The sequence below is a fragment of the Sorex fumeus genome, unplaced genomic scaffold (assembly GCF_029834395.1).
Source record: "Sorex fumeus unplaced genomic scaffold, SorFum_2.1 ptg000006l, whole genome shotgun sequence".
NCBI classification, from domain to species: Eukaryota; Metazoa; Chordata; class Mammalia; order Eulipotyphla; family Soricidae; genus Sorex; species Sorex fumeus.
Window position 1 is genome coordinate 57486587 of NW_026606063.1, and position 15731 is coordinate 57502317.

The 15731-nt window shown below is 44.9% G+C and overlaps 1 protein-coding gene across 3 annotated transcripts in view; it reads left to right on the forward strand.

Moving 5' to 3' along the window:
* Positions 1–12900, forward strand: part of KANSL3 (KAT8 regulatory NSL complex subunit 3) — a 39850-nt gene extending 26950 nt beyond the window's left edge. For 2 of the 3 annotated variants that reach the window (XM_056126836.1, XM_056126844.1), the window contains 7 exons: positions 1105–1296; positions 2134–2218; positions 2589–2719; positions 3418–3527; positions 3947–4169; positions 4471–4604; positions 10516–12900. In XM_056126836.1, the coding sequence (XP_055982811.1) occupies positions 1105–1296; positions 2134–2218; positions 2589–2719; positions 3418–3527; positions 3947–4169; positions 4471–4604; positions 10516–10536 (896 nt within the window). In that variant the 3' untranslated portion in view covers positions 10537–12900. Of the gene's footprint in view, positions 1–1104; positions 1297–2133; positions 2219–2588; positions 2720–3417; positions 3528–3946; positions 4170–4470; positions 4605–10515 lie in introns of those variants that run through there. The other variant, XM_056126853.1, reaches the window with a different exon arrangement.
* Positions 12901–15731: the final 2831 nt, after the last annotated feature.

Consider the following 15731-nt stretch of genomic DNA (forward strand, 5'->3'; position numbering starts at 1 on the left):
TTTCTCATCTCTGTGCTTCTGTCACTGTGGGGTCTTGGCTGTACCTCTCCAGTAAGTGCCCGTTACCCCTTGCTCATGAGCCTGCATTTTCTTGTACCTTTCTCCTTTCCTCTATCATGACTTCCGTAAGCACACCAGCCTTTTAATAGCACAAAACCTATATCTCCCTTCCCTTTTACCCTCCTTCCTATTTAGATTGTAGTCAGTGTGTTTGTTGCCTAAGCAACCCTTCCAGCTGATTCTGGCCTAAGTTTGATCTAGAGTAGTCCCTGTATTTCCAGGCCAATTAACCCCCACACCCGCTTACCCTGTTTGGCTGTTGCCTCCCCATCCCATCCTGATTACTTACACTAAGAAGAGCATTTGGGGTAGTCATCTGGGTTTAAAGAGGACAATATCTGTGAGGGAACCGGAGGGGTAAGTTAAGAGTCTGTGAGGTTTGAACCACACAGGATGAGTTTGAGAGTATGGGGAACCCCATGTGTGGGTTTATGGTGGGCATTATGCTAGGAAAAATGACACGGGGATTGGCTTGTAGCATAGTCTCTGTTGGGGTAGGAGCCTAAAGTTGTCTTGGCCAGATGTTCCCTTGCCTAGCAGCTCTTTAAAGCTAGCCTAAAGGTCCAGTGATGGTCTTTTTTTTTTTGCATCTGTTGGGCTGCCCCTGAGGCTTTGAGGGTAGGATAGCATTCTGAGAGTCTCTGACCATCCCCTTTTCAGAGAGACGAAAGGGTCTGTTCCTTGTGGGTTCTAAATGAGAGGGAATCTTTCCTTTCCTCTAGCTATGTGATAGGGGAGGACTTGAAACTGGGACGTGAGTCCAATTCTTCTGAGAAGCCACTGTGGTGAGCATGCAGTCACTTGGTTTTCCTGTGATTGGCTCAAGTGTCTTTTCTTCTTGTTTCGACTGACTCAGAGCCTTTCTTAGGAGTTTAGGACAGGGTGAAAGAGGAGGTGGAGTTCCCTCGAGTTGGGTCTGTGTGAGGAGGGACTAAAAAAATGGCAAGTTTCTTTCACGTGTGACCACACGAGTAGGATGGTACTCTCACTGTCTGTTGGGCTCTTTTGAGTTGTGGCAAACCTCACCTTTGCTTCATCTTTCAGTTCCCATTTCATCAGAACAAACAGAAGAAACAGAGAAAGATGATCTTAGGGTCCAGCTGAAGCGGCACCCTCCCTCCAGTCCTCTTCCTTGTAGTAAAACCTCCAAGCGACCCAAGATAAAGGTGTCCCTTATCTCCCAAGGAGATGCAACTGGAGGGCCTTATACGTCTTCCCAGGGAGCAGCTCCAGAGGGTGAGTTTTTCTAGGCCGATTCAGCCTCTTGGTATAACTGAGAGGTTATAAAGTATAACTGGGAGGCCTTTGAGATGTTTTGCTCTTTCCTACCACTTTTCTTCAACATTTCTGTGGTATACTATTTATTTCCTTCCTTTTCTTAATTTCTGTTACTTTGTCCAAAAAAGGAAAAAAAGAAAACCCAACTCTTCCAGAGCACACAGTTTTGTGTTCTTGGTGGCTTAACCTGTATTTCAGTGCAGAGATGGAGCACAGAGGACACAGGCTGCACATGGGGCTGGGGGTGGGGGTGGGGGGGTGATGATCTGATGTAAATGAGGAGCAGAGGAAGCTGTGGGGTCATTCACAGTATTATATTTTTTAGCAGGTCTACAAATACATTGTTTTATTCAATATTTATTTTTTATAACATTGAAGGGGGGAAAATCTTGCTAATGTTGAACAAAACATTATTTTGGGCCTGCTTTCATTATATATCATTTTTCTTAAAATAGAAGTCTCTGGGAATATATCTATGATTTTATGTGGGGGTACTGTGTTTGATTTTGCTGTAAAGATTATATTATTTTTATTTATATACATCAAATGTTTAAACAACAGAAAGGAAATAGTAACCTGAATCCTCCCTACGGTAAGGTAGTTGTCATTTTTTTAATCCTCCTGTTCTTGGTGGCTGGAGACCACTGAAAAGTCTGTGTTGTGACACTCCCCTTTTGAAGCACTTGACTTTGAATGCTTGTTGACTTTACCTCGTCCACAATGTTTTGCATTTAGCCTGAAAGATAGGGGCCAAATCGGATTGACAGTGTGGCCTTGGGCTTTTCTGTTTTGTAGTTGCGGGAGGTAAGCCCATCACCATGACTCTGGGACAAGCTTCTGGAGGGGCCAAGGAGCTCACCGGGCTTCTCACCACAGCCAAGTGAGTATTCATAGGCCAGCTTCTATCCCTTCTTTATTTTTACCCTTTCTCTAAAGTCATTTATTGCTTTGGGAAGATGAGCAGTATTGGATTTTGTCTTGTGGGAATGTGGCCTTTTTCTGATTGGGATCTTTGTTAACTCATTTTTACTTGAAGTTTGTAAAACGCCTCGGCTCTCGCTTAAAAGCCTGAAGTTCTTTAGGCTGACTTTGAGAAAGACTAGAGGTCTAATTCAGAAGATGAGGGGAAGCACCTGGTGGCCCTTGCCTTGGCTCCATTGCTAAGCCTTGGCCTGCTCTGGCCCCTCCCCGCATTACTGATGTCTGCTGCTCTCTGTCTTTGGATAATGAACTCCTTGTTTTTGTTCAAGGTCGAGTGCTTCAGAAGGGGGCGTGTCACTCAACCCAGCCTCTTCAGTGGTCTCCAGCAGTACAGCGCCTAGCACCCTGCACACACTCCAGAGCCGCCTGGTGGCCACCTCTCCTGGCAGCTCCCTCCCAGGTATCAGGGAGCCCAGCAGCCCCTTCCCAGCAGTCTTCGGGGCCGCTGCTGGAGGGTGATGACAGAGAGAAGTAGATGGTGGGAGGTGAATGTATTAGGTTTCAGTTGGGGGGTTTTAAAGATACCAAAATGAATGAAAACCAGAAATGGTGCTATGGTGAACATTAGCAGAATGGGACATTTTCTTGCCTGGGCTGGTCTCCTTCCTTCCTTCATACCCATCCAACAGTGAAAGGTTAGTTGTGTGCAGCCAGCAGAGACCCTTCTCTTCTAAGAGGATCTTTCTCTTTGTAAGGCTAAGTGTAAGCCAGGGATTTGGAATTCTTTGGGCTTTAAACTTGTTCCTCTTCTCTGCAAAAGAAAGGGAATTTAGATTTAATTTTTTTTAAAAAATGGTATTTAGGCTCTTTTTGGTTTTCCAAAACCTACCAAAAGGAGAATGGGTAGTTTCGTTATAGCCCATTGGTATTGACAGAATGACTCCAGGGCAGTGTGTCTACTGTGTGACTTTTCTTTTCATGGACACTCTATAAACATGCCAGGGCTACCCTTCCTTCCCAACATTTTTCAGGCAGCACTGGAACTGTCTTGGGAAGCCATTGTGTTTCACTTGTTGAGGATGGGCGAGCATGGCTGTGCCTGGAGAGGTGACTACCTGAGCCCACACTGAAGCCTGTTGTATGTATCCTCTCGCCTAGGGGCCACATCAGCCAGCAGCCTCCTCCAAGGCCTCAGCTTCAGCTTGCAGGATATCAGCAGTAAGACCTCCGGCCTCCCAACAAATCCCTCTCCAGGGCCCACCTCACAGGTGCACATCTACCTTCCCTGGGGACTGGGCAGGTGTGAGGAGGAGGCCTCCTCTAGCTTAGTTGGTTTGCTCAGGGGGATGGGCTCTTGAGTCAAGGGCAAGCACAGCCTTCTGACACCTGACTCGGGAACTACCAAAGTTTAAGGCTCCATTACTTACTGTGTGAACTTGGGAAATGTCTTGGACTCTGTGTCTTTTTGTCTGTGTCTGTTAAAATGAGGATAATAATAGTATCTCCCTCAGAAGGTTTTTTTTTCCCCCCCAAGGATTAAGGTGGCATGTGAAAAAATGCCTGGAAGAGAACCTTGCTTATAGGCACTCAGAACATGATAGCCTTTAATGATATGCAATGGGCCCTCCACACTCGAATGTTGCTGTTGGCAACAGCTTCTGATCACCTGGGCTTGTGTGTCCCACAGGCCACCAGTGTGAAGTTGCCCACCCCCATGCAGAGCCTGGGTGCCATCACCACGGGCACCAGCACCATTGTTCGTACCATTCCTGTGGCCACCACTCTCTCCTCCTTGGGTGCCACTCCTGGTGGGAAGCCCACAGCCATCCACCAGCTGCTGACCAATGGGGGCCTCGCTAAGTTGGCAAGCAGCCTCCCTGGCCTGGCTCAGATCTCTAATCAAGCATCAGGTGAGTCTCTCATGAGAACCGTGGGGACTCCCAGATACGGGATCTTCTCTCAGTATCTTCCTGTCTCACATGGGCAAGGTGGATGTTGAACCCATCTTTGCAGGGTCCTGGCATTGACCCTCAGGTTCAGCTGTGTGGGCCCATCCCCCAGAGAGGTTGAAAGACACAGGATGTTTCCTGTTGCCTTTCAGATGGACCGATAGGGCATAGATGACCCATCTGGGGAGGAGGGTCTGTGGGGAAGTAACTTCAGGAAGGGAAAGTGGGGACAGTGACAAAACAAAAAGCCTTTTTCTCTCAGGCCTGAAGGTCCCTACTACCATCACTCTGACGCTCCGTGGCCAGCCAAGCAGAATCACCACACTGAGCCCCATGGGCTCAGGAACAGCCTTGTCAGAGGAGTCTGCCTCCCAGGTACTGCCTTCCAACTCACAGGTAAGTCTGACTGGGAAGACTAAGGACATGAGCGTCATGTTGGCAGGGTAGGGCCAGTCAGCTGGTAAACTGATGGCAGGGCCTTCCAGTCCTCTGAATTTGCAGGTAGGCCAGATTCAGATTTAAGCTTCAGGTCTAGTTTTGTAACTGAGCAAAATATGGACCTCTTCAAGTCTCCTGTTCTCTTGTACTCCTGGAATTGTTGTGGGGATAAATAAGTATGTTCTAGTAGAGTAAGAATAGTGTCCGGTCATTTAATGTTTTTATCTTTCTTCTTCACTGTTTTCTCTTCCATTCTCTATTTCATTAGTCAGAGGTTATAGGTGAGGCTATTTGGGCAATAACTTTGTTAACCAACAGCTTTCCTAAATGGTGTCTTTCCAGATCTTGGCATTCACTTGCTTTAGGTTACAGCTAAGTTTTTTTTATAGCTGTTATCTAGGAAATTATCAGTTTCTCCTAGTTGATCTAGTTTCTAGTCCTTTAAAAAAAATTTGTGTTCTTAAGTAATAGTCTGAACCACCTGAAAATTAGAAATTAAAGGGGGGGAAGAAAATAGTAAGTCAACTCTTTTTTTTTTTTTTTTTTTTTTTTTTTTGTGGTGCGGCACACCTAGCAGTGGTCAGGGCTTATTCCTTGCTCTGTACTTAGGAATCACTTCTGGCAGTGCTTGGGATACCTTATGGAGTGTCAGGGACCAAACTCTGGTCGGCTACATGCAAGGCAACTGCCCTACCCACTGAGGCCTGTTTTCCTTCAGTATCCATCCATTGTTTAACCCAGAGCTGGCCTTTGTAGGGATCAAGTGATGTTCCATGACTGATGAACCTTCATTTCCTCCTAGACTGAAAACCTGGAGGCCATGTACTGTTGGCCCCTCAAGGTTCCCAATTGTCCTAGAAATCTCTCAGCCTCTTCCTCTTTTTTTTTTTGGTTTGTTTGTGGAGCCATACCCAGTGTTGCCCAGGACTTATTCCTGGCTCTGTGCTCAGGGATCACTCCTGGTGGGCTCAGGGGACCATATGGGGTGCTGGGAATATCAAACCCAGGTCAGCTGCAGGCAAGGCATCACCCTATCCACTGTACTTTTGCTCTGGCCCTTCTTCACCTTTTTGCAGAAAGGTGGAGGTATTTTTGTTTGTTAGATGGGTGAGGCAGGGGGCATGTGGTACCAGGGTTGGAACCCAGGATTCTGCATGCAAAGCATGTACTCCAGTCTTAGAATTATCTCCCTAATCCTAGAAGTATTTCTGACATTTGATTTCTTATTCCTTGTTTTTTTTCTTTTAAAAAGGGTAAATTATTTTAAATAATTCAAACATAGGAATGTCATTTTGAAATTGAGAATTTCCTATGCTGCTGCTCCTAGAGATGATAATCACTGTTAATAGCTTGAGATGCATTCTTCTAGATTTTTTCTCTACAAAACACATTTTGTTGTGCTGGGGACACACCCAGTAGCATTGCGGGGAGCATTAGATTGAATGCAAGGCCTCACACGTGCAAGGCTTGTGCTTTACCAGTAGTACTCCCACACACACACGTCTTGGACAAGTGAACTCAAAGAATATGGGCTGCTTTTCAAATTAGCTTTATAAATTATGTAGGTTTTTATTTGTTGGTCACATAGAAATCTATTCTGTTTCTTCCCTGCGACTGTCTAGTATTTTTTTATTTTTGCTTTTTGGGTCACACCTGGTGATGCACAGGGATTACTCCTGGCTCTGCACTCAGGAGTTACTCCTGGCAGTGCTCAGGGGACCATATGGGATGCTGGGAATCGAACCCAGGTCGGCCACATGCAAGGCAAACGCCCTATCCGCTTTGCTATCTCTCCAGGCCCTGTCTAGTAGTTTTATAGGATGATGTAGTGGATGTAGCACTGTAGCACTGTTGTCCCATTGTTCATCGATTTGCTCGAGCAGGCACCACTAACATCTCCATTCTTCCCAGTCATGTGCTAGTGTAGCCCAGTGGCATCTGCTCGTTCCAGGAACACTAAGTGTTGTTACTATTTTTGACATATCGAATAGCCACGGGGAGCTTGTCAGGCTCTGCTGTGCGGGCAGGATACTCTCAGTAGGTTGCCGGGCTCTCTGAGAGGGACAGAGGAATCGAACCCAGGTCAGCCGTGTGCAAGGCAAACGCCCTACCCGCTGTGCTTTTGCTCCAGCCCATAGTGGATGTAGGAAAGTATATTTCATCACCATCAGTAAGAGTCTTCGGCTGCCGAAGACTTTTTTTATGACATCTTATTATCTTTTTTTAATGACATCTTATTATCTTTTTTTATGACATCTTATTATCTCATTCCTACTTTGGACAAACTTGCAGGCTATCGAATGTAGCCTGCCCACAGGGCAGAGTCTGGCAAACTCCCCGTGGCGTACCAAATATGCCAAATACCAGTAACAATGATGGGTCTCATTCTCCTAAAGAGCCGTGAAAATAATCTCAGGGCTAGGATGAAAGAGACGTTACTGGGGCCTGCTCGAGGCAATCGAAGATTAACAGGATGATGAAATGAAAAAAATGAAAATGAAATCAGTAAGAGTAGATTGTGTTTTGTTTTTTGATGGTGTGGTGAATACTTTTCGCTCGGGATTCTTCCGTATCTCTGGGTGCTCTTCTGATGCCTGGATACCTGTAAGTGAGCATGCATCTGACATCTAACTCTCTGCTGACTAGCTGCCCTTTAAAAGCTTTTGCCAATAAGTAGTGACAACAGGACCAGAGCAGTACTACGGCGGTAGGGCATTTGCCTTGCATGCAGCTGTCCCAGGTTCAATCCTCAGCATCCCATGTGGTCACTCAAGCTTATCAGGACTGATTCTTGGATACAGAGCCAGGAGTAACCCCTGAACATCACCCACCAGGTGTGACCCAAAAACCAAAAAAAAATAGAGTATGCTTCTCTTTTTAATAAAAAAATCAGTGGCTACACCTACTGTCATACATCTTTGTCAAGTGTGGAAATCAGTATTTTGAATACACTAATTTTATAGGTAAAAAAAATTTAAATTGTTTACATCCTCATTTTGCCAGTTGCTTAGGAAGTTTTGTGTTTTTATGAATTGCTTCTTGTCATTCTGTATTTAATAGCAGCTTTTTATATATTCAGATTTAACCTTATAAAAGTTGTATATATTTTATTTCAGTCAATTGTATATCTTTTTTCCCCTTGTTTTTTTGTTTGTTTGTTTGTTTTCTTGTTGTTTTTAGCCATACCTGGCAGTGCTTAGGTCTTACTCTTGGCTCTCTGTTCAGGGATCACTCTTGTTGGGGCTCGAGGGACCATGTGTGGTTCTGGGGATTGAACATAGATCTGCTGCATACAAGGCAAATACCCCACCCACCGTGCTATCTCTCCAGCCCCTTTCTGTGTTTTTACTTCCAATGAAGGACTTTTCAATTAAAATTCTCTCCTGGCTCTGTTCCTAGGAATCACTCCTGGTGGTGCTTGAGGCAACTCGGATTAAACCCGGGTCAGCAATGTGCAAAGCAAGTGCTTTACTCACTGTTCTGTGTGTCTGGCCCTATTTTGGGTGGGTGGGTTTTCGTGTTTTTGTTTTTAATTCATTAGGTATTTAAAGTTCTCATAGGGAAAAATTGAAAAATAATGGCGCCAAGATTTTTTATGACTTGAGAATACTATTCCCAATGCAAGAATATTACCTTTTTCAAAAAAATTGTGATAAAATACACATACATACGATTTATGATTATAACCTATTTTTTTAGGTTTCCAGTTTATTAAGCCTGTTGTACAACCATACCACCATCCATCTGCAAAATTTTATTATCATTTTGTACTGAAATTGTTTTTGTTTTTTCTTACAATGCTTTTGTTTGGTTACCTTTAGGTTTTCATCCACTTGTGGTTTATTTTTGTGAAATAAGGCTCTAAATTTATTGATCTTCCATTCCTTCCAGGTTCAGTTCTTTCACATTCTTCAATACTATACACATGTGAACCTATTCTGTATCCTTGACATTTATGTTTCTTTGATAGCTTTATATTATTACTGTTTAATAATGTAGGACCTCACAGAAGTGTCAGTTGTGTTTCTAGTTTTCTAAGATTATCTTTATTCTTTTCTTTTATCAATAAAAATGGGTTTCAGTTTTGTCCACTACCTTTTAGAATCAAATGAGATGGATTAGTATAAAGCATTCCTTTTAATAAGTTAAATTGTTTAATTCTGATGCATCCCCTATATAAAGTAATATTTTACATATGCCAGTGGATATCCCACAGGTATTTTAAGTTGAAAGATAATTTATTTTTATTTTAGGTTACAGACTATGTTTATGGATAGAATTTTTTTGGGGGGTGGGGGTGTGGTAATACCTGGCAATACTCGGGAATTACTCCTGGATTTTCACTCAGGAATTACTCCTGCCATTGCTCGGGGGACCACAAGGGCTGCCGGGGATTGAATCTGGGTCAGCCTCGTGCAATGCTGTACTATTGCTCCAGCCCCTAGAATTAAATTTTTTTATTATTATTATTTTACTTGTTATTCTTGAATTCAGGTTACACCTGGCAGTGCCCAAGGCTACTCCTAGCATGGTGCTAAGGAGTCACTCCTGGTGGTGCTCCTGAGGACCATGAGTTGCTGGGGATTAAACCCAGGCCTTTTGCATATAAAGTCTTATTCCAGTGGCACATAGCTGTTGAACTATATCTCTTCAGCTTTAGATGAATTTAAAATAAAAAGTTTATAGGCCTGTGAGGTGTCCCAGTACTAATGCACATGTTTTACGTGTAAGAGATCTGGGTTTCAATTTTGAACTCTGTTTAAAAAAAGTATTCACTCCATAAGGTGAGTACAAGCACTTGGCTGTTTCTGTGTATTTCCTTTATGGAACTGTACTTTTGTTACTCCTCCTAGCTGGAAAGTTAGGCACAGGTCATTGTGCCCCCATCAGTCCTGAGAATGCATTCTTGCCTATAGTCACTCCTGTCTCTCCTACTCGCACACCATGACTGTGTCAGACTGGGAAGATGACCCCTCAGCTATGTGCCCAGCTGCAGCCCTGCAGCAGTCCTGGGAATGGGCCTCTTCCCAGGTGTGTTCCTTCAGAGAGAGGAAACATTCCCATGTGCTACCTCTGACGGGGTGAGCAAATGGGCTGCAGTTCTAAAGGGTCCGGTTGTCAGTCCCAGCCTCAAGTGATCTCTCCTTTGTCCTTTATCTTCATCCTTTTGCCACCTTTTCTCCCCGATTCTTCCCCATCTTTTCTCCTTTATTACAGTCTTAGAAGCTTAGGAATTTTCTGAGGGTAATACCTTAGCAAAGCAGGAAAACCTTGGTGAAAAGACTTAAGCTTCTTTCCAAACTGCAGGGCTTCAACGTCATAGTGTTCTCAATACCTAGAACAATGAAGACCTTCAAAAGATAATGTTAGAGCAGTCATTAAGACTTCCCCTCGATGCTGCTGTCCAGAACAACTCACCTTTTCCACTTCCCCCACCCCACATTCTCATAAGAGCTAATTTTGGTAGGTGAATATATAATATAGTTCAAATGTTGTATGCAGATTGTTTACTTAATCTCACAACCCTGGAAATTATGTGCCGTTATCTATAGTTTACATATGAGGAAAAGATGACTCAGAAAGTATAAGTCACTTTCCCTAAAAAATAGTGGAAGAACATGTGGTCCCCTGAGCACTGCTGGGTGTGACTCCCCCACCCCAGGGGCGGGGGGGGGGGAGAATGGAGGCTGGGCTCTTCACTTCAGGGTCCATGTTTTTTAACCACCAGTTGCTAGAACAGATATTCAGTGCATTTAGTTTTTTTGCCCTGTTGAAAATGAATTTGGAATAAATTCTCAGGAGTGGGATTGGGGCAAAATGTCTGGATATTGGCCTGGGAAGTTTGACTGTTTTGCTGCTTCTGCCATAGCGCCTGCCTCCAGCACCCTGAAGATGCCGTGTGATTTGCCCTTCTTTGCCGGTTGGTGATGGATGTTGCACAGTGAGCCCTGGACATGTGCTGTCCTGTTGAGCTGTCCACTTGTCTGAAGACAGTCATTTCTTCTTCCTACCACTGTCTCAAGGGTTGTGCCTCAGGGTTTTATGAAACCAGTAGGCAAGAGGCTAGGGGAGCGGTATCCTCCAGCATCTCTAGGTCAGTTCCACAGGTTCTTCAGCAGATCAGAGGCATGGATCAGGCACTCTTTCCCAGCATTTGCTGTGATTGGACCAATGGCTGTGTTAGCCTGCTCGCTGCACTTCGTAAAGGAGTTCCTTTTGGAAAACTGTGCTGTTCCTGTGCCAAGTTGGGAGAGATGTCCCACTGGGCTGGGGGCGGCAGGAGTTAAGACTGAGAGCCCTGTGCTTCGGACCAGGATTATCCAGACCTGTTGGTTGTTCCATGCCCAGAGGTTTTGTTTCGATATCACTGTTGCCTTCACTTAGATGCTATCAGAGACTGTGTACCAGCAACTACTACTTAGGAACCACATCAGATACTGAGTAGCCTGATGAGGCCCAGGAGCTTCTAATTTCAGATCCACCATCAGGTACAGAGAAGTAAACTCTCATCCTTCAGTCTCTTTGGCCACTGCACACATGGGAAACAGCGATCACAGGAGATGAAACTGGCCCCATTTTCTTTTTATCGTGCTTTGAGTACTTCGTCTAGAGCCTCTGAAGAGTGGGCAAAGGGGGAGAAGTTGAAGAGGATGGAGAAGCAAATGAAGTGACTTAAAGAACGTGCTAATAAGTCCTGTGGTGAAGAAAATTTTGGCTAAGGCTTTGCTTTCAGCTCCTAAGAACTGTTGATTCAGTGTCCCCTTATCGCCAGAAAGCTTGGGCATTGAGTCAACAAAGACCATGCTGCAGTATCTTGAGTCTGTGCGGCACTTTGTGTTCTTGCTTAGGAATGGGAAAATTACTGTCAGTGATACTACTGTGCCCTTGGCACCAGCCTGAGTCCTGGTGGTAGAGATCCTGGAGAAGTGAAGCTGAAGATGGGCCCTGAGCCTCTCCTTACCAAACCCCTTGATGCTATGTGCAAAGGCAGTTTGGCACATGGCTTAGAATATCTGCTGCAGAGTAGGCTTCTTTTCTTTTCCCCCAGCTCAGGTGATAGTTGAGGCAACCCAGATGTGACTGCTGGAGGAAGGACCCACAGCATGCCATGGCTGGAGTTGTGTTATTGTGCGTTCTAAAGGATGGCCAAACCAGGTCATCTGCTCCTGAGGTTCCTCTGATCCACTTAGCAACCTCTCCTGCCAGAGTGAGTGGCCACCAGGATGAGCATTTAACATGCAGAAGTATTAGGTGAGGCAGATTGGGCACTACGGGTGAAGCTGCAAGGGCAGTTGTCATGAATGGAGATGTATGTCCTTCTGGAGAACAGCAGAGATTGACACAGAATATAGCTCATTACAGTCTTGGCATTGGCTGCTGTGTAACTTACTTTGTGACATTCAGGAATCGTTTAGGAAAAGTGAGGAAGGTATGAAATCTGAAAAGCATCTAGGATCAGAGAGTTTTTGACTGTATAGATAGTACAGCAATAACGTAAGAACCGAAAACAGTGAAATGTGAGATTTCGTGGGGCTTCAAGGAATCGCTTGAGTGAGGCAGAAGAAAGCTCTTATTCCCGACAGATGAGTAGCCTGCACAGTGCTGCTGGGGCTGCTGCAGGTGTTGGCTTCTTATGTGGAGCAAAGGAAAAACGTTTATGTAAATCTTAATGTGCTTTCTCTGGAAAACTTTCTGGGTTGGGTTGTATAACTTGAAGAATGTCAAAATGGGGAGCTATAAGACGTTTGATTCCTCTTCATCTTGGAAGAATAGACTGAAGATAGAAGGTTGAAATCTACTGTAGAGTTATTCCATACTTTTCCACCATATTCCTTGAAATGTTTTAAAAGGGGATCTTCCTAGCTATCACATAGCAGAACAGGAATATGTATTATCAAAGATGGTACCCCTGGCTGAAAATGTAGAAAGAGCAAAAAGCCTTAATTAATGCATTTGGGTAACCTAAGGAAGAAACCGTACTGCTTTCAGAAAAGGACACTCAAAAGACCTTTTCTCCGTTCTTAGCCCCACCACTTGGATTGGGTGGGTTATGGATCCGTTACAATGGTTCTATTCTCACACGAGCAAAAATAAAATAATGTTAAATTGCTTCAAGTTGTAGTTGAATTGCTTCAACTTTCCAGTTGATATTTTTATGTTTATTCTTATAACCATTCAGTGAAGAGACAAAAAAAAATAAAAAGCTAAAATACTGTGGTGAGCCTTTCGTCTTCTACTGATGCCAAGTGCTATGAGATTGGTCCTGTAATCCTCCCTTTCTGCGGGTGGAGGGGCGCCCCCCCCCCTCACCCTTTTGAACATCCTGTATTTCCATTCCTTCCAATAAAGGGAACAAAGGGAAAAGTACATTTGAAAGTAGGACACAAGGTTTAGAGATGAATGGCCAAATTCCAACTTCCAGATTATTTTATGACTTGAATTTTAGAGGATCTGCCTCTTAGTATGTGAAGTTCTATATTTCACCACTTAGTATTGGAACCCGCTGAGTGAGACCATGGTGTTAGTACACTGTAGGGATAGGAGTATCAGGACAGGCTCAGAGGACATTACGAGATAGAAAAGTCTTTGTAAATTTTTTTTTTTTTTTTTATTGAATCACTGTGGGAAAGGTTACAAAGCTTTCAGGTTTATGTCTCAGTCATGCAAATATCAAACACATTTCCCTTTACCAATACTTATTTTTTTCCCATGAAGAACCCCAATAAAACCCCACCCCCCACCCCTCCCCGTCCCTGTGAGGCAGATGAATTCTAGTTAACACTCTATCCGCTTTGATTAGATTGTTTCAATAAAAGACTCACCACTATTATTTAGAGTTTACCCCCCCCCCCCCCCAAATCAGACATGCTGAAAAAGCATTGTGAAGTGATTTGCTTTCTACAGCTGGGTTCAAGAATTAAATGTTGGTTTTGGATTTCTGCTATTTTACCTATTGACCCTGGAAGTATTTCTACTGAAAGTCAGATAGTTAAGAAATTGGTTTCTGTGTTCTGGAGTCGTGGCCGTGCTGGAGAGCCGCTCGTGGGGGGCAACTGGTGGCCTCGATAGGGCGTGAAGGGCGGAGCGAAACGCCCCCCTTCCCATGAGGTTTTAGTCGCCCCCACACTCCCGGCTCATACCTGCTGTCCACAAGGCTCCCATGTGGCCGCCATCTTTCTTTCCAGAGAGGAGAGGGCGAATGGGGCAACACCCTTTCCCCTCCGGCAGACTTGATGGGCTGGATCAACGCATAGTCCGTTCACTTTTCTGCTCCAAGCTGCTGGGTTCTGCATTAAGTCCTTGTGCTTCTGGGGCCATGGCCGTGCTGGAGAGCCGCTCGCGGGGGGCGACTTGTGACCTCGGTAGGGCGTGAAGGACGGACCGGAACGCCCCCCGACCCATGAGGTTTTAGTCGCCCCCACTCCCCCGGCTCATACCTGCTGTCCACAAGGCTCCCATGTGGCCGCCATCTTTCTTTCCAGAGAGGAGAGGGCGAATGGGGCAACACCCTTTCCCCTCCGGCAGACTTGATGGCCTGGGTCAATGCATAGTCCTTTCACTTTTCTGCTCCAAGCTGCTGGGTTCTGCATTAAGTCCTTGTGCTTCTGGGGCCGTGGCTGTGCTGGAGAGCCGCTCGTGGGGGGCAACTGGTGACCTCGGTAGGGCGTGAAGGACGGACCGGAACGCCCCCCTTCCCATGAGGTTTTAGTTGCCCCCACACTCCCGGCTCATACCTGCTGTCCACAAGGCTCCCATGTGGCCGCCATCTTTCTTTCCAGAGGGAGGAGGGCGGAAGGGAGCAAGTCTTTGTAAATTTTTTAATTGCATTTATGAGCATAGGTTTTAGGGTTGATGATAATTGAGAAGCCAGAACCAATTCACCACTCAGGTCCTAAGGCAGTGTCTCTTGGGGGTATTCTTGTAGAAAGATGAATTTGCAGACAAAATAACCCACAGGTCTATTGCCTCTTGACCTTCATTGACTTGGACTTGCTGCCAACCAGTTTTTTGGTTTTGTTTTGTTTTTGTTTTTGTTTTTTTAGGTGCACCTAAATCCTGGGAAGCTGCCAACTAGTTTTGATCCTGTTATTGCAGGACTTGACTTTCTCTTTTTGATTTTTCCTTTGGTCACATCCTGGAGTGCTTAGGGCTTACACCTAGCTTTGCACTCAGGGATCACTCCTGACAGGCTCTGGGGACCATTGTTAGCATAGGTCTTCTCTAGTGCAGAGCCTTTTTTGGCCAGCTAGATTCTTGTTCAAGTTCTGAACAAGATAAACTGCATCAGTTCCTTATAGGTATTGGTTCATGCCTGACAAAAGTTTCCAGAAAATAAAGTCATGTGGTTCATACATCTTTTTAAAGAAAATGAATATGGTGGGAGGCAGGAGGGCTGGGCCACACTGGCTGTGCTTGGGGGTACTTCCATCTCTGAGGGTCATGTGGTTCCCAGGTCAAACCTTGTCAGCTGCATGTAAGGCATGTGCATTAATCCTTGTGCTAGCAAAAGAAGAGGGTTTGTTTCATTTGGGGGGCTATATGGGGAGGTTCCCAGGGTTTATTCCTGACTCTCTACTCAGGGATTTCTCCTGCCAGGATTGGGAAACTATATGGGGTGACAGGGATCAAACCCGGGTCACCCAGCTGTTTGTAACACAAATGCCCTACCTGCTGTACTTTAAGTTGTGCTGCTTAGATCTGTTTATGAAGTAACTTACAGTGATACAGAGGTCCCATCTTCCATTCATCCATTGCCCCCAATTCTCGTATTGCACATAAATATATTACAATAACAATTACAGAAAATCAACAGTTCTGTCATTTACCTCATTTTTTATCTCTGCAACTGTAAGATACAAAACTATTCCATCACAACAAACACCTTCACCATTATAGTCATACATCCCAACCTCACTTTCTTTAGTTTTGGGGACATACCCAGTGATGTTCAGGGGTTACTCCTTGTTCTGCACTCAGTAATTCCTCCTAGGTGGTGCCACAGCTGGCAATGCTGGAAAACTCTATGGGATGCCAGGGATTGAACCCCGGTCAGCTGCATGCAAGGCAGGTGCCCTACCCACTATA